Source organism: Tamandua tetradactyla, chromosome 6 (assembly GCF_023851605.1).
Source record: "Tamandua tetradactyla isolate mTamTet1 chromosome 6, mTamTet1.pri, whole genome shotgun sequence".
NCBI classification, from domain to species: domain Eukaryota; kingdom Metazoa; phylum Chordata; class Mammalia; order Pilosa; family Myrmecophagidae; genus Tamandua; species Tamandua tetradactyla.
The window spans coordinates 23520035-23547209 of record NC_135332.1 but is presented as its reverse complement, the minus strand read 5'-3'; the positions used below and the strand labels follow the sequence as shown (position 1 = coordinate 23547209).

The 27175-nt window shown below is 48.3% G+C and overlaps 1 protein-coding gene across 11 annotated transcripts in view; it reads right to left on the bottom strand.

Moving 5' to 3' along the window:
* Positions 1-701: 701 nt before the first annotated feature.
* The window catches only part of MPP2 (MAGUK p55 scaffold protein 2), a 33545-nt gene continuing 7071 nt past the window's right edge, over positions 702-27175 (bottom strand). For 6 of the 11 annotated variants that reach the window (XM_077164233.1, XM_077164234.1, XM_077164239.1 and 3 more), the window contains 11 exons: positions 26587-26705; positions 9947-10099; positions 9659-9808; positions 9054-9281; positions 8189-8320; positions 7971-8076; positions 7814-7882; positions 7389-7550; positions 6100-6302; positions 5606-5734; positions 703-4452 (listed from right to left, as the gene is read on the bottom strand). In XM_077164233.1, the coding sequence (XP_077020348.1) occupies positions 4276-4452; positions 5606-5734; positions 6100-6302; positions 7389-7550; positions 7814-7882; positions 7971-8076; positions 8189-8320; positions 9054-9281; positions 9659-9808; positions 9947-10099; positions 26587-26703 (1626 nt within the window). In that variant the 5' untranslated portion in view covers positions 26704-26705 and the 3' untranslated portion in view covers positions 703-4275. The other 5 variants (XM_077164232.1, XM_077164237.1, XM_077164228.1 and 2 more) reach the window with 5 other exon arrangements.

Genomic DNA, 27175 nt, shown 5'->3' with positions numbered 1-27175 from the left:
CTGGACCAGGAAGGGGAAAAAAAGGATTAAAAAAAAAATAGCTTGCAACAGTTACTTTTAGAAATTGGACCGTCTTTGTTTAGGAAAATATCTTGATACCAATTACAGGCAAAAAAAAGACACTCCCCCGACTCCCACCTCAAGGGTATGGCCAAGATGGACCAGCGGTTCTTGACAACCTTGGCTATATCAGAAACACTTGGGGAGCTTTGAAAACATACCACTTTCCAGAGTCTGCTCCCAGTCGGGCAGAGACTGGCTGCATCCTGTTTCCAGGTCCTGTTTATTTTTCCTCAACACAAAGGAAGACTACATTTCCCAGCCCCCCTTGCGGTAAGCTGGCTCCATGTGACTAAGTTCTAGCCAATGGTAGGCGGCAGGGGGGCTCGTCCATAAAATCCCTGCGCCAGTTACCTCCACTCTTTTGCCCGTGGAGACCACTCGTCAATATGACAGTCACAAGATGGACGAAGGCTGGATTCCTAAGTCACTGCCAAGAGCATCATCCAACCTGCATGAGATGTGATGTGGGCAAGAAATGCTGAGATATTATGATTGATGACTGCAGTGGTGAGCCTTTCCCGATTAATATACCCAGAACTTTAGATTTGATGGATCTGGTGTGGGACCCAGGCAATAGTCTTTTTGTTTTGTTTTGTTTTGTTTTGTTTTAACTCGCCAGGTGATTGTAATGTGCAGCCAGGGCTGAAAACCACTGAATGAAGACAGAAATAGAAGTGCAGAGTTGGTAGGTTTAGTAGAGATATATTGAGTTTCCTGGAGCACCTCAGGAGATGGCAAGAAGGCTGCTCAGAGATGAAAAAAGAGAGAAGGAAAGGGCCCAGCAACATGGTGGGGTCAGGAGAACCCAGAGAAAAGCTGACCTAGGACATAACCTATTGGGTGGTGGTGATCAGGGGACATTTCAGAATAGGCGTGATCAATACTCAATACTCAGTTCTCATATCAGAGCCGTGTAATGGGTGATATAAGCCCCTACAGCTGCCCAAATCAAATAGGCCTATTCCATCCCTTTGTGAGTGGACACAGGGAGGAAAAAAAGGAAGGGGGACAGTTCCACATTTTGTCATGACAGAGAGAAAGGAACTGCTAAAACCTCCTCCTAAGATCCTCAGTGTTACTGAGGGAGTAGCATGTCCGCTGGGCTCCCCCTCGAGAATTCAGGGAGGGAGGGAAGGATTTGCCACCACTATCCCATGGGGACATCTGTGTGACATTTCAACCCACTCTCTATGGCTCCTGCTGTTGATTATCTGGAACCCATCCTAGTGTTATCCCTGGGAAAATCCCCAACACTTTTTTTAAGGGGGTACATGGTCCGGGAATTGAACCCGGGTCTCCCACATGAAGAGCATTCTACCACTGAACCACCCGTGCACCCCCAATCCCCAACACTTTTGCAAAGAACAAACCCAAGGCCCAGAGAGGTACCGAGACCTGCTGAAGGCCACACAGCAAGCTCCAGGTAGAACTAAGTGGATTCGCTATAAAGGCCCCAAATTCCTCAGCCCCTGGGAACATGCTCACAGGCTCCAGGGACTGGGAACAAGCATTTAGAAAGAGCATCTCATATCTGGGAATGGTGAGTGTAGAGGAACAGGAGAGGAGAAAGGCAGCCCGCAAAGAACACAAGACATGTTTCAACTTCCATTCCAGAATCATCTGTGTTGGGCTCCCCAGTAATCAGGGTTCTCTGAACCACCCTCTTCCAACGCCATTCACCCAACTCCAACCAAAGACAAACAGAGCCCAGAAGCCTTTGCATTAACATTTAATCAAAGGAAAAGTAAGAAAACCAGAGGGAAAGCTCGAAAATTGGATGGCTAGGGGTGGGGGGAAAGGGAGGGGCAACAGGGCTGGGACTGACTGTGGGCAGTGGGTGGCAGGGTCCGCAGTATCCTGAGGCCCTTCAAGGACAAAGTCTACATTGGGAAAGGGGGATAGAGATCATAGAGCTAATGCAGTGGGCCCACACCTGGGTCAAATCAGCCCCAGTCCTACATTGGCGGGGACCCTAACAGCCTTCCTGCCCATTTGACAGGGGCCTGGAATGGACACAGAGTGGGACCCAGGCAGGTATGAGGCCGTTTAGAGCAAGAAGGACTGAGGAGAGACAGGAGAGGAGGGGCCTAGCCCTCCCCTTGGGCATCAGCAGGAGCGACAGTGCTACACTGGGGATCTGCAGTGACGAGCCAGGTGCCAGCTGCCCCACAAGGCACCCATTTTGTCTGGACACTGTCCAGGATGACCTGTTCCCAGATCCACCCCACCCCCATCATGACAGTCCCTGGGGAAGGGGGAAGGGGGTGGCTGTGAAAGGGGTTGTGAAAGGGAGTGTTCTCTGCCTCTACTCCCCAGTCCTCTGAGTGAGGTGGGATCTGACAAAGAAAGCATGGCCTCAGGTCAGCTTGAGGAGGAAACACCCCATTTTCCTCCCACTTCCAGTCCCTTCTGGCTGAGTGTGAGGGCAGTTCAAGGGAGAGCTGCGTCAAGGATAAAACGGACAGAGACTAAAGAGGAGTATAAAGATGTATAAAGTGTATGCAGAGCTATGCAAATGAAGTGGGAGCAGCCTTGCTCTTTACATCTCATTTGCATATAGTATGCAAATGAGAGTCTAATATAATAAATATATTTCTAACATTTGTAATAAATATTCTGTTTCCTCTCCCTCCCCTTCCCTAGGAAATGGGCACACAGTGGTTGAGGGGCCAGCTTTGGCTGACAGTGCAGCGAAGACGGATGAGACAGAGAACTGGGAGGCACAGGGGCTGGGGGAGTGGGGGGTCCCCTAGAAGGACAGGGCTCACCTCAGAGAAGTACAGAGAAGGGTGAGGGATGAGATGACTGGGGAAGTCTAGGACAGCATTCTTCTCTTAAAAGGGATTCTACTATTCTACAAAACTACCTTCCCCAAGCACTGGGGGCTGGCATTTAGGGTGGGGGGACATAAGAAGAGGAGGTTTGAGGAAGACATCTGGGGAGGGCTGAGGCTCTGGAATCAGGGAGAAGGGCCTTATAAGAAATGGGGGCTGATGGGGAACCTCCAAAGCAAAACAATTTCTCCTCCCCCAAAACCAGGCCTGACACACACACACACATACACACACACACACACAAACACATACCAATGCCAGAAACACAGACCAGGAGGCCATGGCCTGTGCAACCCACAGTGTGCACAGCACCCCCGGGAGTCAGGTGACAAGGAGCCTGGCAGACCGCAAACACCCTCCTACCCATGCTCCCTGACCCAGGGTGCGAGGTCCCCTCCACAGCCCCTGCTGCCATCTCAGGGCGGGGCACAGCAGCCCTGAGGGACCCTGACACAAGGTTGTACCTGGCCCTGGATCAAAAGAATAACAAAATGGACAACGGTCATGGACAGGAGCTCAGACAAGTTCCCCACATGGTCTCGGAGAGCTTGGAGCCCTTCGGTCACTAGCAGCAGGCTCCTTGTGGCCAGGTTCAGCCCTAAGATCCACCCTCCCCAGCCTGAGCCTGCTGGCCCCTGCCAGTCTCACCCCGCAGGGAGCAGCACTGACCGGTCAGGGGCACAGTGGAGAAGTTTGTGGAGAGACTTCGGCAGTGAGAAGCTGGGGGTGAGGGAGGGACGGGCAGCGTCCGCTCCTGGGACCCCTGCCCCATTTGAAGGAGCAAGAGATGCAGCTACCAGCTCAGGCTGTGGCCCCTCCAGCCTTCAGGATGGCACCAGGCTGGCACCACCACCACCAGGACTGCCTGGCTCCCAGTGGGCCATGCACTCCCCTGGCTACCTGGAAACAGCCCAAGGCTCACTATGGGACACAGGGATAAGAGGTGAGAGGGCCCAAGAAGGGGTGGCTATGCTGGTCCAGAGGAGAAAAAGTGGCTGAAGAGAGGTGGCAGGGGGCAGTGAGTTCACTGACCATGCAGTTCCAAAGCAGCTTTTCCCTTTGCTGAACTAGGCATTATGGAGGTGACTCTGACACAGTCCTGGGCACAGCTTGGCCCTCAGAGAGGGACGTCTGGTGGGCAATGGGCATCAGGAGTGGGCAGCACCTGGGCACAGAGTACCCCATGAACACCCGCCTCCCTGGCAGTGCATGCCTCTGGGCTGGAACCAGCCTTAGTACCCACTAGGTGCCATTCCCCAGGAGAGCTGGGGAGCCAGGGATGGGGCCAAAGATCATGGTTGGGACCAGGGTGAGGGAAGGGGATGGATTCAGGGTTCTGGGTTACGACCTAGAAGGGGCGAGGCGCTGGTTGACGGGGTCAGTACACCCAGCTGACGGGCACCCACTGGGGCTCCGTGCGCAGCTTCTCCATGGCAGCCTGGAGCTCGCGGAAGGTCCGCTCCAGGTTGCTGTTGACCAGGCTGAGGTCAAAGTAGTGCCCGTAGCCCCTCTGGATGCGGCTGCTCTCCTCCACTGTCCGCCTCAGGTCCGCCTCCTGCCCGGGCACAAGGCACCTCTTGCCGGTCAGCGCCCACAACTCACCCCCATCGTCAGGAGGATCGAGGGCCTGTCTCATCCAGCCCCACCCCCAAAGCCCACAATACTGGGTGCTGAGCCCCTCCTGCCACCAGGGACAGATGGCTGCTTAGAGGAAGGAGGGAAGGAAAGACTTTCATTACATGCCACAACGCTTTTCAACCCAGGGATCTTCACTACAGCCCTGCAAGAAGGGAATTATTCCCCGTTTACAACACAGGAAACTGAGGGACAAAGACGTCACACAGCCAGCCAGTGGCTGAGTAGGGTCTGCAGAGTCCCAAGTCCGTGCTGTCACCCTCTACTGTCTGACTCCCAGGGCAACCCCCACCCCAGCCAAGACACACCTCTCTAGGAAATAGTGGGGATGGGGAAGGAAACCCAAATGCTGAATTAAATAAGCTGAGGCAGACGCTCTAGGGCTGGCCTAGCTGCCTCCCAGCAATGCAGTCTGCTGTGTGTGTTGCCACATGGAGGTGCCCAGAGCTTCCAGGGCAGCCAGCAGCAAAGGCCTGGCCCAGGAGCTGCAGTACCTGGTGCAGCCAGCAGAGGGACCCAGAGCTCACAGCCCTGTAAATCCTACTCTGGGGACAGCTGCAGCAGGACACAACCCCTCGGTGCCCTGGGTCAGGCAACATGGGCATGAAGCCTCTCCTCCAGACAGGGCATCTCCCTGACACTACCTCATCTCTCAGCAGCCCTGCATCCCCCAGCTTCTGGCTTCCGCCCTACTTATTTCCCAGCTGTAAGCAGCCCCAAGCCTGACTCACCCCACTTCAGCCCCACGGATCTGCCAGTGGTCCTCTGCAACTTCCTGTGGTCCTTGCAGAGTGGACAGAGCATGGACTGGGAGTCAAAGGCTCCTGCGGCCTGGACTGGCTGTGTCCCTGACTCCTTTGGTACTGTAGGCACTTCACTTCCTCTCTCACACCTCACAGCCCCATCTATAAAGTGGGGATCCCAAGTCCCATCTCACTGATACCTTGGATGGGTGCCCACCATGACCCTCTCCCCTTCCCCGACACTGTCTCCTTCTCTGCATCAGCTGGAGCCTGCCTCCCACCACCCCAGGCTACCTCCAACCCCTTCCCACTATACCTCAGAGCCCTCACCGTGAGCTGCTTTGTGGACACACCACTCTCTAGGGCGGCTCGGTTCATGGCCCGCAGGGTCTCAAAGTCAGGGGCCTCGATGAACACCACGTAAGGGACAAACTCGGCCGTTCTCAGCACCTTCACCGCCTGCAGGAAAAGAAGACCAGGGTTGTAGAGCATATCCCCACCGATATCCTGGGAGCCAGAAGAAGGAGAACTGGAGGTGACTTGGGAACACAGCCTGGAAATGGATGAGAGTGGCTACCTGGGGTTTCCGGGACATGAGTCCTGGGGGTGAATGGTAGGGGAGCAGCTTGCAGGTAGGTGGCTGGGGATACGGCAGCTGGAGGAGACCAGGGGAGGAGTGGTGGAGCTGGGGGCTGAGAGAGGTTCTGGGGGGGCTGGGTTGCTAGCAGTAGCTGAGGGGACAAGTGCCTGAAATAGAAGGGGGAGGGTTGGAGGGAACAGACTACCAGGAGAGGACCCTGGGAAGGAGCAGGCTGGTGCAGTACCTGGGGGTTGACGTCCAGCACGCACACCTTGCTGGCAGCGACCACGCCCCGGATGGAGTCTATTCGGGTCCCATACAGGTTGCCCTCATACTCGCCATGCTCCAGGTAGCGCCCAGCCCGGATGTCAGCCTCCATCTCAGCCCGGGACACAAAGCTGTAACCCTGGCCCTCCCGCTCTGAGTCTTTGGGCCGCCGGGATGTGTCTAAGGGGAAAGTGGGGCTGAGTGAGCACAGGCAGGCTGCACGGCCTCAGCCACACATGCGGGAGGGCAGGTGTCTACAGGTACCACTCAGCTCCGGGCCCTGTGCCTTCCCACACACACTGCCTCACCCTCACCATTAGCACACATGGAGCCCCGAGAAGCCCAGCTGGAAGGATCTTCAGAGATCACCTGGTCCAGCCCAGTGCACACAGACAGGAGCTGAGTCCCAGAGAAGGCAGTGTGCAGCCAAAGTCATGCAGCAAGGCCAAAGCAGACCCAGGGCCAGCACTCAGGCTTCCTGCCTCCAAGAACTCAGAGCTTCTACCATTCCAGCTGCTTCTGTCCCTGAGAAGCCCTGTCTTCCACAAGACCATACACAACTCAGAGCCTTATTGCACTTGGGTCCCAGCTTGGGACTGACCAGGCTTTGGCAAGTAAAACATGAGAGAAGAAAGAGTAAGGCCAGTCCAGCCCACCTGGCCACCTGTTTGTCAGCCCTCTTGGCCTCTCCTGAGCCTGCAGTTCCCTCTCCCACCCACAGATGGCGTATGCTTGCCTCTCATTTAATTCTCCTCCAGGGGTCAGGTTCTATTCCCTTGGTCTACCTGGCTCTGTCCACCCCTGTCCCGCTTCTCATAACGCTTCTCTCATTCTCTCTCTCTAGTGAATGCTACACCCTTCTGTCTGTGCTATTCTCTCCTGTTTTCAGGCAGCAATAGTAAGCATAGGTACGAGTGGGCACTCCCTGTCTATTAGTCACTCTTCTATAAGACTTTATGTCTATTAATTTATTTAATCCTTACCCACCATGGAAGTCAGCAGTGTTTTGCAGATGAGGAAACTAAGGCACAAAACAGCTAAATAACTTGCTTATGGGCACACAGCTAATTCATGGTGGAGCCAGAATGGGAGCCCAGCTAGGCTCAGAACCCCTGCTCTGTGCTCATGCTCCCTCCACCCACAGCTACGGCCTCCTGCTCCCCCCGTCCAGCCTTCAGAACCCTGGGAGGCCCTGAGCGCCCTATGGTGCCCCCGACGCCCACCAGGGGCCCAGCCCTGCCTCAGGGGTCCAGCCCCCCCACTCACAGGGCACTGTGGTGCCATAGCGATCCGGGTCCCACATGATGAGCTTGTTCTTCAGGCTGCGCCGGCCCACGCCCTGGGCCCCAATCAGCACCAGCGTTTTCCGCCGGAACGGGGGCATGCAGGCCACCTCCTCATAAATGAGCAGCTCATGGCGGTCAAACTCTAGACACAGGAGGAGGCACTGCTCAGCCGCCACAGGGCGGGGCGGGGGGTGGCTCTCAGAAAGATCAGGGGTAAGAAGGCTGGGTCCAGGGCAGCAGAAAGGGGAGGCAGGGGGCACTAGGAGGGGCCTGGGGACAAGGCAGGCAGCATTCCAGAGAGGAGAGCACATTCACCGTGCCCTGGGAGGGGCCATGCCACCTGGGGGAGGTTACGCCATGCCACCTCAGAGGAGAATGGGGCTAGGGGGTGGGGCTAACACACACCTGCATTCTTGGTGGTCAGATACATCATTCGTTTCTTTTTCTTTCCTGAAAGGCTGCCACATAGAGTCCCTGGCCATAGGGAAATGAGCAGGTGAGGCCTGGCAGGCCCCACATCCCAGACTTGGAGTGTCTGGCAGGGACAGGTGGCACCCCATACCTGAGGTCGGGGTCAGCTCCAGGTCCCGCTTGACAAAGGCTTTCCGCTTCTCCTCCAGCAGCTGGCTGGGGATGAGCCCAGCGCTGCCCCCTTCCACGTGGCATGCCTGGAATGGACACCGGACAAAGATCTGCCTGAGCCTAGAGGACCTCTCTGTCTGCCCTCAGCTCCCCTCCACCACCACACATGGAGGGACCGCGGAGAGTAGGGGCCATCACCTGCCACCAGTTGGCGTCGTCCTGGTTTACGATCTGCAGCAGGTCCCCGGCGCTGAAGCGCAGGCCCGCCTCCTTGCAGGGGATGAGGCTATCTCGGGCCGGGTCATAGTCAAAGTGGCATTTCACAAACACCTGAATCCAGGGATCAGCGAAGAGTAAGGAAAGGGGCAGGGGAAGACTGGCGGGGATGATGCCCTTCCTGCCTGGGCAGGGGGTAGGGTGGGGGTCACACATCCCACCCTCTGCCCCCCTAATCAGAGATGCAATAGGCTCAAGCAAAGCCTCTCGGGAGGGGTAATGCCTCCAGGCCTGCCCAGCCACCTCCCTGGTACCAGCCTCCCTTCCCACCTAGAACAAAGGGACTCATAAAACGACTGGGATCCCTGGCCCCACCCAGTGAGGCCTGGGAACCAGATAAGGGTCTGATCCCTAGGTCCACTCCCCACCCCCCTTGGGGAGAGCTGGCAGCAGCCTGTAGGGAGCCCACAGGAGAGGTGAGTACAGCAGCCTGACCTTTGCAACTCACCCTCCAGGAGGCAGCCATCCAGGACACCTGTACACATGCTGTTCACACACATATGTTGCACAATGCAGGCACTCACTTGTACACTCAGGTACCCCAGGCCATGGATGCATACATGTTCCTTGCACACACCCAAGCATTCCCAAGAATAGCACACAGCAAATGCGAGTGCACACACGTGCACCATGCAGAGACCTGTAGTGGCCACCCCAGGCTCCCTGTCTTGCCTCGGGCATAGCAGCTGGAGAGGTGGGTGCCCACCACCATGGATGTGGCCCTGGCAGCTGAGTAGTTCAGCCAGCCCTTGTACTTGGCTGGATGAGGGGCTGGGCAGAGTCCCACCTGGCGGGGCAGATGGGGCTCCTGGTAGCTGGGCAGGATCTTGAGGATGACGCTGCCACTGGCACTGCGCAGGAGCTCCTGCAGGGCGCGGGGGTCGCTGCCCACGGGCTGCCCGTTCACCTCCTTGATGATGTCACCCACATGCAGCAGGCCTTGCTGGGCTACCATGCCCCCGTGCAGGATGCGTGCGATCACCAGCTCACCGCCCTCCACGCGGAATGTCACACCCTGGGTGGGGTGGTGGGACAAGGATGAGGAGACCAAGTCTGCAGCTTTTCCAGGAGCCTGAGTCCTTCCCTCTCCCCTAGCTGCTCCAAGTCAGAATCTTCCACTGGGTTTAATACCTCCCTATTCCAGCCCTTCCCCAGGTCTCCATCCTCCTGCCCAAAATTCTTCACATATAGGAGGCACTAAAGGGGCAAGTGGAAGGAATGAAGGGCCCTAACACCTGTCCCTGTGCACCTCCCATGCGGTGTCTTTGGTCTCCTGAGTCAGTATACACCCTTCCCCGGGCAGAGCTGTCCCGTAGTCTTCAACCCTCTCAGGATGGATCAGTCCTCATTGGTTACCCCCTACCCGCACCAGGCCCTGCCCATCCCCCTCACCAGATGTTCTCCAGCCGTCTTGCGGATGCCCACCATGCGTACAGCATCAGGGGGCACGGGCTGGTTGCTGAACGTGGGGTCCAGGCCAGGACTGGGGGGTGGTGTCTCATAGGTCTTTGAAGCCACAGAGTCATGAGTCTCCAGGAGGGACTGGGGTGGGCACAGGAAGAGGGGGAGTGATGGGGCAGTGCCCGGTGGTCCCTTCCCATCCCAGCTCCAACTTCCCGCCAGCTCCAGTGGCCTGCCCCAGCTGTCACCTGATCTCCACCCCAGCCTGGCTCCCCACACCTGGAAGTGGGGTTCCTGAAGGATGTGGGCCAGCTCGGCAGCCGTGCTGCTCTGTTCAGCCAGCTGCGCCAGGTCCCGCAGGATCTCCTGTACCAGCTCCAGGTTGTTGTCCCGCACCGCTTCTAGCTTCGTCTCCTCCAGCCGCTCGTGGGCCTGGGGTGGAGGCGGAACAGGTAAGGCCTACTGCCCCCCCCCCAGGGGCCATGAGATCCCAAACAGCAGCCCCCACCAGCTCCCAGGCATCTCACCATCCCCTGGCCCCTTCACAGTCCCCGGCCCAGAATCCTGCCTGCAGACCCCCCCTCCCACAGCATTGCCCACTGGTGTCCCACTTCAGGTCATCATTCACACACAAGCATACCCACGCCATGCATACCTGGCTCTCTCCTTCTTTCCCCAAAACAATGATTAAAGGGCAGTTTAGGGACCCTATAAGCTTAAAAGGACCCTATAAGCATCTGAGTTCAAGGACAGCTTCTTCTAACAGACATCATGGTTGGATGAGGCCATAGAGACCTTGCAGCTCAGAATAAGGAAGCCAGGGAGGTGAAGCAACTTTACAAGGTCATGGGACTTGAACTTGGGTTTCCAGGCCCTTGGCCTGGTGCTCTGGGATGCCTCTCTGGTGAGGGACAGGACACAAAAACCAATGCTTGGCACCAGGAGAGGGCCCCACACCTACTCTTGCTCTACTGACTCTGGGCTCGCACAACAAGGGAAATGGAAGTCTTGGAAAGCAACCAGTGTGGTGGGGCGCCATCTTAGCTGGGCGGGAAGAAAGGAGTCCTGTTTCAGAGATAGAGATGAATACTCTTTTTCTCCACATCATTTGACATAGTTACAGACAAGTTCATAGACAAGAAATTTAGCATTGATCAATTTATATAATGTTATAGAATAGACCATCCATGTTCAAATGTTCCCTCTTGTCCTCAGAATGTCCTTTATAATGGCTGAGAGATTCCAAACAGAGTCGAGAGGTTATCCTGGAGGTTATTCTTACGCATTAAATAGATATCACCTTTGTTAGTTAAGATATAATAGAGAGGCTGGAGGGAACTGCCTGAAAATGTAGAGCTGTGTTCCAGGAGCCATGTTTCTTGAAGGTGATTGTGCAATGATACAGCTTTCACAATGTGACTGTGAGATTGTGAAAACCTTGTGTCTGATGCTCCTTTTATCTACCTTATCAACAGACGAGTAAAGCATATGGCATAAAAATAAATAATAGGGGGAACAAATGTTAAAATAAATTTAGATTGAAATGCTAGTGATCAATGAAAGGGAGGGGTAAGGGGTATGGTATGTATGAATTTTTTTCTTTTGTCTTTTTATTTCTTTTTCTGAATTGATGCAAATGTTCTAAGAAATGATCATGAGGATGAATATGCAACTATGTGATGATATAGTGAAATATTGATTATATATGTAGAACGGAATGATCATAATAAAAAAGATAAATAAATAAATGTCCTTTATAGTTTTGGGTTGTTGTTTTTTTTCCCCCCCAATCCCGGATCCAATTAACAACCATGTGTTGCATTTGGTTGTCACAGCTTTTTAATCTCCTTTAGTCTAGAACAGACTCCAGCAATTTTTGGTTTTTCAGGACATTTTTAAAGAGCCCAGACCAGTAGTTTATAGGCTGTCACACAACTTGGGCTTATATTATAGTTTCCTCGTGACTAGACTCAGCTTAATCATTTGGCAAGAATTCTACCTGGGTGATCTTGTGTCTTTGCCACTGTATCACGAAAGACACAGATCTGTAGGATGGTACTTTGAGATTGTGTGACCATCCTGTTCCCCAACAATCTTTCACCAAAGGATTTAGCATCCATGTATGACCGTTACATAAACTGTTACTACACTGGGGGTTGCAAAGTCACGACTATCTAACTCTATCATTCCAACCACATTTATCGGTCGGCATCCCACCACTCAGGGGGCTTCTCTTTCTCCCCCACTCCCCTTCTCCCTCTTACTCTCTTACTATCACATAGGTTTTCTTTTTTCACTCAGCTTATTAGAATCCATTATCTTCACTAGATACTCTTTGATACCTTGAGCTTTTGTTTGTTTGTTTGGTTTGGTCTAGTATGTGTGTTTCTTACTTCAAAGTATGGCCTGGAAATCACTCCATGCCACTTCATGGAGAGCTTCCTTCCTTTATTTATTTTTTAATTATTGCATTTGACTCCAATTTCAGAGTGACTGAAATATCGTTAATTTATTCAACCAGGTATGTAGGTGGTTTCCAGTATTTTACTATTGCAAATGACGGCACAATGAATGACCCTGGCATAAGCTGTTCTCTGTTTGTGGAGATCTTCCATATAAATGCCTTCAAGTATGCCTGGGTTATGTAATGTATATGTAGTTTTGTTGGACACTGACAAACTCCCTTCCAAGGGACGTGTGCCCTTTTGCCCTCCCCCAGCACTGCAGGAGAGAAAGACTGCTGGAAGCCTCCCCAGCTGGTTGTGTGGGCAAGTCCACAAATATCAAGCCAAGCACATGAATGAGAAAAGATCTCTCAGTGATGTAAAATTTTCATTTTGCATACTATGAGTGAAACTGAGTCTCTCCTATTTGCTTAAGGGTCATCTGTACATCTTTTCCTGTGAATTAGCTGTTCAAGTCTTTTGCCAAGTTTTCTATCAGGTTTTGGTCTTTCCTTTATCCCAGTTTTTAAAACCTCTTTATACATTAGGAAGATTAGCCCTTTATCTGTGATATCTCTACTGATATTTTCTCCCAGTTCATCTTTCATTTGTCTTTTATCTATGCTATGATATTTCCTACCATGCAAAAGTTTAAAACATGTGGTTGAATTTATTTATCTTTTTCCTTTTTAATGACATCTGAATTTTAAGAAGTGGCCTTAAAAAAAAAAGGGCTTTCACCACACAGATACAGGTTTTCTTCCCATAAGCATATGTTTTGCTTCTCTATTTTTTAACATCTAGATCAGACCCACTTGGAATCTGATGTATTAGTGTGAGGTATGGATCTATTCCACTTTTATTTCATTCTAAATGGCTAACCAGATATCCCAATACCATTTATTAAAAATCCATAAGGAAATCATTCTTTAATGTTTTAGTTCTGATAATGGTAGTATAACCGAGAAGTTAGGATTTAAGGAATGATTATGCTTACTGAATCATTATATAAATATTCCTTTTTACTTCCTGGTATATTACAGTAGACATAGGGAAATACCTGAAATCTTTGAACAGTAATCCAGCTGCTTTGATCTCTAATAATGATTATATAACCTTTATCTTGTACCCTTGTGATTAACCCTCATTTGTACCCATTTTATCCACTATAATCTAGTTGCCCTGATCTTTGATGGTTGCATAACCTTTGTCTTGTACCCTTGTGACTGTAAAAACCTCGCAACTGACCCTCATTTGTATCCATTTATCCAGATTTTCGACTTTAGCTTAGGATCACTAAAGACAGCCTCTACTGTTTATTAATGAAGGGTCTTGGGTCAACCCAGAACGAATCACCCCAAGTTATCATAATAACCAAAACTAGATGGAAACAAAATGTGCCACCTGACATGCACATGTAATTAAATCACCTCTGATTACATCATCTGTGGCCATTGTGCTCATTATCCTAAAACTTGCCCATTTTTTAATGCCATAAAACTATCAGAATTACTACAGTTCGAGGCTACAGACTTTGGGGTCAACAGACCAACTGATCTCCTGCTTCACACCTAGCAATAAACCCTGTCTCTCTTTGGAATCCTGGTATCTCAGGAATTGGTCATTAGACTGCATCAGGCAGAAGAATCCACCGCCTTTGTCCAAGTAGTGTGATTATTTAAAAAAGAAAAACGTTTATCTTGTAACAATACACACTGAAATGTTTAGTTAATTAAATGAGGTATGAAATTTGCTTTAAAATAATTCAAAGGAGAGGGATGTAGATAGGGGTATAGATGAAACAGTTTGTTTATGTGTTAAATGTTGAAGTGGGGTTATAGATGATGGGCATTCAGAATACATTCTGAAATTTTTCATAATAAAATGTTTGAAGTTCATGAGATGGGAAGATTTAATAACACCCTCAATAGGGATACTGTGAGGATTCGGAAAGATGTGTACAGTGCCTGGTACACAGCAAGTACTCAATAAAAGCTAGCTGCTTTCTGTCTTCTTTTCCCCAACAGGCCTGGGGAACAGCATCCTACATGGGGAGGCCGCATGGGCCCCACTCACTTAAACCCCCCTCTACCAGGAAGGGTTTCACCCTGTCTCCCACAGCCGGGCAGTGCTACTAGTGGGAAACAATACTGAAGAGCAGAACACTTGGAGACTGCTCTTGCAACAAGCCTGGACATGAATCTTGGTCATTTAGCTCAGCCCACAGCACCCCTGGGAGAGGGACAGAGGCTTCCCCAGCTCCATGTTATCCCTTTGCCTAGAGCAATGCCGGAAATCCTGGGCCCCAAGGAACTATTTCAAGAATGAACAAAGGCAATCAGGCATGCAAGGATCTCAACTTGAGGACCACAGCTGGGGATCCTTCAGGTTAACAGGAGCCAGTTCTAGCCCAGGTGTCCTGATGTGAGGTTAGAGGGGTTGCTCATTTTGGCTTTAGCATCTTCTGCTCCACTGATGGGTAGAGAACAACTTTCCTGATCCTAGGATATGCTAGGGGCCTCTGAGAGAGAGGGAGGGAGAGAGAAAGAGAAGGAGGAAAGGAGGGAGGGAATGAGGGAGAGAGGGAAAGAGAGAGAGAGGAGAGAGAAATGGGAAGAAAGAAATGAGAAGAGAAAGAAAGATACAAGAAGAGAGAGAGAAACAAGACAGAAAGAGAGAAAAAGAGGAAGGAGGGAGGGAGAGAGAAGGAAGAGGGAGGGAAGGAAGAAAGGAGGAAGAGAGGGACGGAGGGAAGGAAGGAGGAAGGGAGGAAAGAAAGAGAAATAGAACGCAAATCCTACCATCCTTGTACATACAATCCTATGCAATGTTACTTTGCCATTCCTCCCATCAAGAAGAGTCTCTCCACTCTTCAAGCTGGGCTTGAGCGTGTGACTTGCTTGGACCAAGGGGACATCAGCAAATGTGATGCAAGCAGAGACTTGGAAAGTGTTTGTGCTTTGGGGCTGGCTCTCTCTTGCTGCTAAGGCCACCATGTGAAGGAGCCTGGACCACCCTCCTTGAGGATGAGAGACCGTGTGGAAAGGCCCCGCCATCCCAGATGCTGCAGTAATCCCAGCTGAGACATCAGATATGTGAGAGAGGCCATCCTAGCCCACCCAGTCCCAGACAAGAAAAACCATGCAACCAACCCACGGAACTAAGAGAAATAAATCATGGTTTTAAGCCACTACATTGTGATATGGCTTGTTATGCATCAAAAACTCACTGATACTCTGGGCTCTTCACTGCTGGAGTCTCTACTTGTCAGAGCCCCTATTTCATTCACCTCCCTGAACCCTCATTCTTTCAGGGCTAGAATTCCATCTTGCTTTGCCAAGTCTTCTGCCCCAACCTCAACACAGGACAGGGGTCCTCCCTGTGAAGCCCAGCCCAATATCCAAGATGATATTATAGCAACTCTTCATGGCCTAAAAAACACCTCCACTAAGAGTTACTTTGAGAGGACCTCTATTGCTGCTCAGATGTGGCCTCTCTCTCTCCAAACCCAACTCTTCAAGTGACCTCATTACCCTCCCCCCCACCCCCAACATGGGATATGACATCCAGGGATAAAAATCTCCCTGGCAGCATGGGAGATGATTCCCAGAGATGAACCTAGCCCTGGAACCATGGGATTGACAATGCCATCCTGACCAAAACCTAAAATTCTGGAATTATAACTCATACCAAATTCTGAAATCCATTCTACAACTAATTGTTGCAGTGTGCTTTGAAATGTTTTTATTTTTTGTATGCATGTTATTTTTCACAAAAAAGAAAAAAAAGTCAATTGTGATGATAAATGCATGGCTATATGATGATACTATGAACCACTGACTGTACACTTTGGATGATAACATGGTACCTGAATATATAATGTATAACCAATAAAATTGATAAAAAAAAAAAACCCACCTAATATTCAAACCTTTGACTGCCTTTCTTTCCCTTAACATGCCAACCTTGAAACAGGATTTGATTTTCTAAGCTAATTTTCTGCCTTCGTGTGCCACCAAGGAATCTAGTTTATTTTCCATCTCACTCATGTTCTTTTGAGACAAGATACTTGGGGGTCAGCTCTTTTCAGGTTTTGTTTTGTTTTTTAATAAAATGGAATTTGTGTTCCCTTTTCCTAGAATTACCAATTGACAATCATAATGTTAAAAATAAAAGTCTGATGCATTATACTTCAAGACGCTCCCCTGATGTACAGACTCTCCTTGCAAATAAGTAATTGCACTGTATATCAGTCTTCCTGTCAATATTAATTATTAAAGTATTTTAGAATTTTTAAAACTAAAAAAAAAAAATTAAAAACATCTCCACATCTAAGACCTTGACCCATCCTCACTATAACTGACAGACATAATTATTCCCACATGACCAAAGAAAAAACCAAAGCACTGAGAGATTAAAAGACATATAAAGCCACACAGCCAGCCACAAGTCTTCTGACTCTAACCTCTATGTTCCTGCTTCTCCATCTCACATGGTTTAGTTCACATGCTGCCCTCACAGGCCTTCCAGCTGACAGATGTCCCCACCGCTAACAGTTAGCCTGAATTTCTGAATGTCACCTGCCTTGGATGCCCCACCTTGGTTGGCCCTGCCTGCTGCTGGAACACCTGCTACTGGGTCCACGTCAGCTTTCCCAGATGCTCCCCACCTGGCAGGGCTGCCGCCTGCTGTCTGTAGCGAACTCCCTGGATTTATGATCTGCCTGTGAGACTTTCAAGCCGTTAGATCTCTGGGTTTGTCCACTCAGGCCTTGTTTCTAACTCCAGATTCACCCAGCCTGGTCCCTCCCATGCTGTCTGCCACATCATCAGAAGAGAGTCAAGCCCATCTCCCTCACAAGCCTGCAGGTAGGAGGTTAATAGCCACCACCTGAGGTTCCAACTTGACTCCATTCCTGTAGGTTTCTGGGCCACTTCACCAGACAAACCGTTTTTGCAGCTGGATCTTTGATCAAAGTCCTTTCTCTGTCATTTCGGTTAGAAATAAAAATTGGTGAGAAGAGTGGCAAACTTATATTGCAAAAGGCCATGTGTACAGAGATGGGAGGTATTTGTGGCCATTTTTCTTTGCAATCTACCACACCATCTTTACAGAGCTCAGACAGGTCTTTACAGAGAATTACATCCTGGTTGTGTCACAACCAGATGGAGGGAAGAAGTCACAGAATTCCTCCTTTAGCCCACTAGCCTCTTACTGAGGGGTTTGAGGCCATAAACCAGAGAGGCCATAAATTCCCTGATAAGGCAAAAATCCTCTCCCTGCAAATGGTCTTAAAGAACAGGCATCTGTACATTCCTATGCATGCAATACATCTGCAAGTAATCTATCTGTGCATGCTCAATAATAGTTATCTGTACTAAACCACTCCTGCTACATATCAGTAACTTCAAAGTAGCATGTTTATGATCTTGCAAATCCTACCTTGGCTCTGTGCCTTCTTTGTTCTTGCCATATAACTCCCTGTAATCCCCTGGGTGGCAAAGAGCACTACTCTGAAAGTCCTGCAGCAGCCCAGGACCAGCTTCCATGTTTGTAAGTTTCCTAATAAACTTTTACTATTTTGATATATGGAGTGGGCTCTTCATTTTCCAGTCTTAAGCGCCCATCAAAGTTTGGCAGAACCTATTCTGTAGGTTCATGGTCAGACAGGGGGTCTCAGAGTTGAAGAACCCACACTGTCTTCTGTTGCGCTCTATGTTCCTGGACCCAGGAATTTCTTGGGAGGAAAGTCTGATCAGGTTATGTCCAGAGCATTTCTGGAGAAGGGAGTTTACTTAAAGTCTGATACAGTACATTGGTAACTTCTCAGTTAAGCTTTACCATGAGGTCTCAGGACTGGGACACTACTGTGCCCCTGAGAAGAAGATATGAGACAGACTTGGAATCCATCAGGAGAACAAACTATCTAGCAGTTCAATGCCATAGCCCCAGTACTGGGCTGCTATAGGCTGAGCATGCAATAGAGAATAGATGAATGGATGCATGGATGCATGGATAGATGGATGGATGGATAATGGAGGCAGCCAGTCAGCAATCCTATCATTGTCACAATCATAGTCACCAGAGAAAAACGCTATCAAGCATGTCATGTTTTGTGTTTCTTGAAGATGATTGTATAATGATATAGCTTTCACAATGTGGCTGTGTGATTGTGAAAACCTTGTGTCTGATGCTCCTTTTATCTACCTTGTCAACAAAAGAGTAGAACACATGGACTAAAAATAAATAATAGGGGGAACAAATGTTAAAATAAACTTAGATTGAAATGCTAGTGATCAATGAAAGAGAGGGGTAAAGGGTATGGTATGTAAAGTTTTTTTTTTTCTGTTTTCGTTTTATTTCTTTTTATGAATAGATGCAAATGTTCCAAGAAATGATCATGATGATGAATATGCAACTATGTGATGATATTGTGAATTACTGATTATATATGTAGAACGGAATGATCAAAATAGGAATGTTTGCATTTATTTGGTTTTTTTTTTTTGGTATTTAAAAAAATAAAATAAAATAATTTTAAAAAAAAAGAATGTCATGCTTTGAAGGGAACCTTCTACTCTGAGATTCTGCCAGCCTGAGACCCCCCCCATCCCTTATTTCGCTGACTGCCTCACTATAGAAGCAAAAGCTAAAGTAACCCAGAGATTATGTGGTCTAATATACCAAATCCGAAGTCAGTTTTGCAAGGGTACCAAGGCTGAGGTTCAAAGATTCAAAACACATTGTTTTGACACAGTTAAGAGATGTGATGTAGCAGAGCTCAGCTGTCACTGTTTTGTTTTGTTTTGTTTTGTAGCACCTTTTGTTACATAACATGAATTTCCTGATCCACGGAACATATGCTCTTGGAAGCACACACACAGGCACTCGTGCACACATAGGCAATCACATGCACACAGGCCATCATACGCACACAGGCACACGTGCACATGTGCACAATGACTCCCATCTACTCAACTACATTCTTCCCCCAGGTCTGGGCTTTGACATAGTGGTCTGGGTACTGAAGACATTAGCAGAAGGAAGAACGCCATTTGTTCCGTGTGTTTACATGACTTGGTGTACATGTCTCCATGGGGCACAAAATCAGGGATCAACTTCCCTTTGGAGTCCTGAGCAATCCTTGCCCTGATTAAAAAGTCTCACTCTGGCTCTCCTCCAGCTGCACCTCTCCCCATGACGCCAGGAATGTATGGGGCCAAATAGAGGTATATCCCACCAGAACCTGAGCCCCTCCCTTCTAGATCTTTCTCTGGATAGCCAAGACCCTAATATTCCCTGCCAAACGAGCATGAGCCTCTTTCCTGTCTATCCTCTCGAGGATGACAGTGCTGCTGACATGTGCACGCCTAGACCAGAGAGATCGTGAGCAGGCAGTTGTTTATTGGGGGTGGATGGGGCTTGAATATGAGGGCTGAGTTGTCCACATGCACATCTGTGAGGCCCTCATGGTGCAGGATAGAGCAGGGGTGGAGGGAGGAGGAGAGAGAGAGCCAGAAGCCTGTTCTCCTTCCACTGCCACATTCTGCGCAAAACTCCAAAACATCCATCCGAGAATTCTAACTACACACCTGGCTTTCCAGGTTCTTTGAAAGGTGAATTTATCAAGATAGGAGAAAAGATTTTTATTTAGCAGTTTATTAGTTTGACATTTAAATATTTAGAACTATAGTCTGCAGGTCTCCATTTGCCCTCTTGAACTAGGACCCACAAATACTGGAGGTGGGCCTGCTGCCAGATGTTGGAAGACAAGGGCATGGGTGAGCTACCTGCAATGATCCTGTCTGCATTTAGGGGGCACCTACACCAGCCTGGGAGTTGCTAAGTCAGAGACGAGCGTACCCCGCCCGTTCCACACCCACTCCCCACCAGTCCATACAAACATGGATCTCGAGTAGGCCTTCACTACCCTTCTGAACTAAGCTGCAGGAGAAACCACTAGACCTAATAGCTACTCCCCCTTTTGTGATTACTAACAGAACTCATAATATTAGGGGTGACCCAGCTAATACTACATTCCCCAGCTCCCTTTAGGTGTGGTCATGTGACAGAAGTTGCAAATTCCAGGAAGCCTTCTTCTAAAGGGGACAGACAGCTGAGTTGCTGCCGGGAGGTAGTCATGATGGTCTGGCAGCCTGTAAGACTACAGGTCTCCTTGAGGACAGAAACCATGCCCTAAGGATGGTACAGCTGAAATACAGAAGAAGCCAGGATCCTGGAAATAATGTATGAGCCTATGCCAGCACCAGTTTGTCTACCTCAGGACTTCGCTTACATGGGAAGCCCTTCCACTTAAATCCTTAAGTGTTTCCATTTCAGTTACTTTCATTTGTTGCTATCTGCAGCCAGACCTAAATCTAATTGATAGCCAAGCTAGAAATTATTCGGGGTCCTAGAGCCACTTCTGGTACCAAGACAACTCATACCACATAGATAATACTGAACGAATTACATCCCACATCCCACCAGGCCACTCTCCCACCACAGGGCTTTGCACATACTATTACTTCTGCTGGGACACTCTTAGCCCAGATAAGTCGGCTCACCCTTCAGATTTCAGTTCATCCATCATGGTAAGGTTGAATTCCTTTGATCCAGGCCCTCATGGAGCCATATTCCTTTCCTTCAGAGCATCCATCTCACTTTGGGTTTAGGTACACAGCCCCTTGCCTCTCTGATTAGTGTCAGTCTCCCCCACTGGACTGTGAATCCACAAGGGCAGGGCCAGTTCTACACCGACTCACCACTGCCTTCTCAGCACACAGGGCCTGGCATATAAAATGCATTCAGCAAAGACTTGTTAAAGAATAAATAAGTAAAGAAGACATAAAAGAAGAACTAACTAAAAATAAATGTTCATAAAGAAATGAACTATATTCATGGAAGACTCGAAGTTGAAAGATAACTCTCCCTCAATCTTTAAAGTCAATGCCATTTCAACCAAATTCACTACATAATTTTTTGTGAAATGTGACAAATTATATAGGATAGTAAAGAGCTAAGCATGGCTAGATAATTTTGAAGGAGAAGGAGAAAGAGGAGAGAGGACTTGATTTCCAGGTAATAACATTTACTATAAAGCCACGGTAACTAATGCTAAGTGACTGTGATATCAGTGCAGAGATAAGCAAATGGAACCGGATGGGCGAGAGTCCCAAAACAGAAATATCTGTGTGTTGGAACTTGTGATATGGCAAGCAGCATTTCAAACCAGTGAGAAGTAGCATTTCAAGCCAGTTTCTTACCTAAATTGGATAAGATTATATGAAAGAAGACACAATTATCTTGGAAAAAGATACAACTAGATCCCTACCTCACACCATGTACTGAAATAGCTTCCAGTTGGACTAAAGACCTAAACGTGAAAAGCGAAACTGCAAAGCTATTAGAAAAAAACATAAGGAAATAGCTTTATCGTATCAGATTATGAAATAACTTCTTAAATAAAATCAAAATAAAGCATAAACCATTAAAAAGACAAAAAAATCTGACTGTATTAATACTTTAAAACTTTGTTCTGTTCAACAAAAACTATAAAGCAGAAAAATTGATATAGACTTAGACCAAGATATTTCCAACCCATATAACCCACAAAAGCTTAGTGTCTGAATATATTTAAAATTCCTACAAATCGATAAGAATAAGATAAACAACCTAAGGAAAACAGGTAAAGATATGAATAGGCAATTCACAGAAGAAACTGAAATGACCAATAAACCAAAAAGATGCTCAGTCTCCCCAGGAATCAAGAAAATCCAAATTAAAACAGAGAGATGCCATGCACTCCCATCAGATGTTTTGTTTTGTTTTTTTAATCTGATAACATCGGGTGTTGGGGATTCATTCATTGCTGCAGGGATAACTGGCATAGTACCTTTAGAGAGTCTTTTGGCAATCCTCATAAGACTGAAAATATATATACTCTGTAATTTGTTGCCAAGTGTCTACCAAAGAAACTCCACACATGTATAGAAGTAGGCGGAGATGAGCATGTGCACTGCAGCACTGTTTTGTTTTGTTTTTTATATATTTTTATTGAGAAATATCCACAAACATACGGTCCAACCATATTATACAATCAATGCACACAATATCATCACATAGTTTTATATTCTTCACCATTATCATTTTTTAGAACATTTGTATCACACCAGAAAAAGAAATAAAAAGAAAAAAAAGTACTCATACATTTCATAACCTTTACCCCTTCCTCTCATTGACCCACAGTATCTCAATTCACCCAATTTTTACCCTTCATCTCCCCTTAATATTTATTTATTTCCTTATCCTTTTTTTAAACTCATCTTTCAATATGCTGGGAAAAAAGGAGCATCAGACACAAGGTTTTCACAATCACATGGTCATACCGAAGAAGTCATAAATTCTTCTACAAGAATCAAGACTACTAGAACACAGTTCAACAGTTTCAGGTACTTCCCTCTAGCCACTACAATACACCATAAACTAAAAAGGGATATCTATATAATAGTAAGAATAACCTACAGGATAACCTCCCAATTCTGTTTGAAATCTCTCAGCCACTAAGACTTTCTTTTGTTTCATTTCTCTCTTCCCCCTTTTGGTCAAGAAGACTTTCTCAATCCCATGATGCCGGGTCCTGGCTCATCCCTGGGTGTCAGGTCCCACGCTGTCAGAAAGATTCACACCCCTGGGAATCATGTCCCACACGGTGAGGAGGGCAGTAAGTTCACCTGCCAGGCTGGCTTAGACAGAGAGTACACATCTGAGCAACAAAAGAGGTTCTCTGGAGGTGACTTTTAGGCATAATTATCAGTAGGCTTAGCTTCTCCTTTGCAGGATCAAGCTTCATAGGGGCAAGCCCCAAGATTGTGGGCTCAGCCTATTGAATTTGTTGTCCCCACTGCTTACAAGAGTATCAGGAATTCCCCAGATGGGGAAGTTGAATATTTTCTCCCTCTCTCCCTCCCCAGTCCCCCAAGAGGAATGTGCAAATACTATTTTACTCTCTGCCCAAATTACGCTAGGATATATCGGGGCATCATACTAACCTATACAAACCAATAAGATCTCATGCCCTATTCAAGATTCCATTTAATTATGGTGCTAAATAAACTGACCATACAAGTTAAATTAGATAATGTGCTAGCCAAAATATAAATTTTGCACCAAATTATCATCTCTCCCTTTGGTTTCGCACAGAGGTTGAAGTTTGAAAATATGGGCCATATCATCCTTTACAGTATTCTGATTTACCTTAGTCCTATCCAGATAAGCTTCATCCATATCTCTATATGAAGTTGTAGCACTGTTCTTAACAGAAAAATCAGCGACAACAGATCAGCCTCTCAGGGTAGAACCAACAAATAAACAGGCTCTATTTATATACTAGACTACCACAAAACAATTAAAATGTGCCTATCTATCAATCTATCTACCTACTTGTGTCAACAACTATACCTCTTGTATGAACAAGATATCTCAAAAACATAAACAACTTACAGCATAATTTCATTTATGTAAAGTTTAAAAATACTTATAACAATTGCACACCAATGTTCAAAACAAAATTATTCACAATAGCCAAAAAGTGGAAGCAACCCAGGTGTTCATCAAAAGATGAACAGATAAACAAAATGTGATATATAAATGCAAAGGAATATTTGGCATTAAAAAGAATGAAGTTATGGATGAACCTTGAAATATCATGCTATGTGAAATAAGATGACACAAAGGACAAATACGGTATGATTCTACTTATGAGAAATATATAAAATAAGCAAATTCATAGAGACAGAAAGTAGATAAGGGTTTACCAGGAGCTGGAGAGAGGGTGGAATGGGGAGTTATTGGTTAATGGGTCCAGACTTTCTGTCTGAGGATGAAAAACGTTTTGGTAATGGAGAGTGGTGATGGTAGCACAATCCTGTAAATGTCATTAATGCCAAACTTAAAAGCAAACTTAAAAAATAACACATACAACAAGTATAGGCAAGATACTCAAACACTCAGGAAATAATGTCATCAACTTGAAGTCAGTGGTTACCTGTGGTGGGGAGAGCAGTGGAAATGAGAAGGGGGAAGGCTTTAGTTGTATCTGTATTTTTCATTTCTTAAAAAGAAAGAGGAAGAGCAAATATGGCACACATCAACATATGGGAAATAGGTACTCAGAGGGTTGTTATTTCCTACACTCATTCATTCCACATCTGTTCTGTGACCACCTCCATGTATGTGATGGCCCTGTTCTAGGCTCTGGGCCTAGAACAGACAGACATCCCTGGACTGTTGGAGCAGACTTTCTGTGTTGGAAATATGCACAACTCTGTTTTTACTTTTAATAACTGAGCATAATCTTCAGTCACCCAATAAAAAGCAACCTGCCTTTTCCCAGTCTCCTCCAATCTGCTTGGTTTTCTCTTCCCCAAAACCTTTCACTATTAACCCTCTCAAGCCTTGCATCGTCCCTAGCTAACAACCTCCCCAGATCTTCAACCCTCTCGCAGATGGTAACATGACCTGGTGTGTCCAGGGGATACCGTGTCCCCTGTGCCAGTGCCCCACCTCCAGTGGGACCCGTTCCTTCTCCACACCCTATACAGGGTTGTGGCCTCCCTGTGGCTGGGCCTCCACACCCATACTCCATGGACAACCTCGGACATTCCCATCACCTGGCTGCACCACCGTCTCCCCTCCACCACTGTTCTTTACCAACTTCTTCATCATCACATCCCATTCACTGAAGATACTAGACTGCTCAGGCTTCTCCCCACCCCAACATCTGCTGTAACCCTAAATTACAACATTCATCCCATACCCAAACCTTGCACCCCTGGTCCTTTTTTAAAACCAATGACCTCCTTGTCTACTACAGCTACACCCTGGGCTGTTGGGCTATTCCCCAGGCATACTCCTTGGAATCTTTCACCTCACCTCCCACCTCCCATATCCCTCTCTCTGGCTTTGGTCTCCTCTTCTGGCTATCCACACACCCCTACTAGAAACATTCTGGGCCTCAGAGAGACCCCAGGCCTTCCCCTCCATTTCCCCCTTGCCTTCCTGTCTCCTCCTGGTCCCTTTTCCCTCCCGTCTCAGTCTGGGCTCCAGAGGGGATGCTCTGAGCTGCTCTCACCAGGCCCCTTCACATTACCCCCTGCATCCCAGTCTCCCATATCCCAGGCCTGGCACAAGCCCAGGAACAAAGCCACCCCTTCCTTTCTCTGCATCTCTGGACTCAGTCACTCCCACCACAGCAAATAGGGCTCCTGACATGGACAGTCCTACTCCTTGGCCCCTTCTCCCCTCCCCTTCAGTGACAAGTCAAACCCAACTCCCAGGAGACAACTATATGACCTTCACTGAGAAATCAGGCAATTAGGTCTGATTTCCCTCAACTGCCAGCCTTGCCTCCAACAGAGCCATGGGTACCATCTCCATGCCCTCCATCACCATCCCCTCCCCTTCGTCCTCCTCCTCCCCCTCAGGAATCCCAAGCACCTTGCTACTCCCCTTCTGCCTCCTCCACATTCAAACACCAAGTTACATCCTAAGCATTTCTTTTGCCCCATTTTGCCAGACAGGCCTCCAGTTCAGACCTCAAAACCCAGGACTCCCACAACACAGCCCCCAACTGTCTTTCCAATTCCATGTGTGACCTGCCAGCCACTCTCCAAATAAGTGCCAAATGGATGCCCTTACACCACCCCCCTGCAGTCATTACACCTCCACTCAAAACTCAGTAGAGGTTGCGTGAACTTCAGATGTCCAGTGCACCCTCTACCACCTGCCGGCATCACCTCAGCTGTCTATCTCGTACCTGAAGCTCCAGCCTTGCACCCAGGCTTCCAGTTCCATGCATCCTTCCGGCTCCCTTTCATCTTTGTGTTTCTGTTCAAGCTCTTCCTGGGGCCCAGAATGCCCTTCCCTCCTCACTCTTCAAGACTCAGTTCAAGCTGCCCTTCCTCTAGCAAGCCTTTCTGCCCACCCCAGCCCGAGGAGGCACCTGACCTTTATGCTTCCCAAATGTCTAGTACCTCGGGCTCTATCACTGCCATTATCAAACTGCTTTATAGTTTTCCCTTTTAGTGAGTCTTTCCTGGACCTGATGTGTGGCAGGTGATCTTAAAAAGAGGTCTACAGAAAAGGCCTAAAGGCAGAGAGATGGGCAGAACCAACTTTGGAGAGTTCAACACATAGCCATGTTCACCCCACCAATCACACCCTCCACAAGCTGGCAGTCACCAAACAACCATCCACATGGGCACATCTACACACTCACCAGTTGGGGAGGGACAGACCCTCTACCTCAGTCCCTCAAACTCATCACCTGGGCTTGGATGCCCGTGCATACACACACACTTGGGGAAGTCTGCTGTGTCACATGCCCCACTCCCAGGGCACCCCGTGACTAACACCCACTGCCCAATGTCTTTCCCCAGGCACAGGCCTTGCACCCACCACTTTAGAGTACTGTACCTTGGCCAGGGATCTTACTATGGGACTTTCCATAATGCCTCGAAGGAAGATCAGGTCCAGCTCCGCGGCCCCTGTGGTATTGGGGAGGGATCCCAAGTTGTCCAGTACTTGCTGCATGGCTGGGGGGAAGGAGTAGACTGTGAGACACACACAGGTACCAGCTGAACACAGCCCACAGGAGACATAAACCCCCCAAATGTCCTGGCTCCTCTCCACCAGAATACAGACCCTCCCTAGCACAGTACTTCCCTCTCTTCCAAGCTAGGGTACCTCAGGCCCTTGAATGTCCCTCTCTGAGGCAGAAGCACTAAGAGTCAGTTCCACTGGCCTCTTCTCTGCCCTAGATAATGCCAGCTTGGACAAGTGGCACAAAGCTCCAGGTAGCAGGAAGTAGACACAGAGGTGGGGGAAGAGAGAAAGGGAAGCAGTTGTCAGGTTCTGCCCAGAGCCAGAGAACACTCAACCTCTGGGTGGGTTGAAGCCCCAAGACTCAACCACCCGCACCTGGCCAGGACTCAGGTCCTAGGGAAGACACTACTTGGAGCGCATCCCTGAGAGTAGGTTCAGAGCCAAGCAGGCAGCCGTGCCT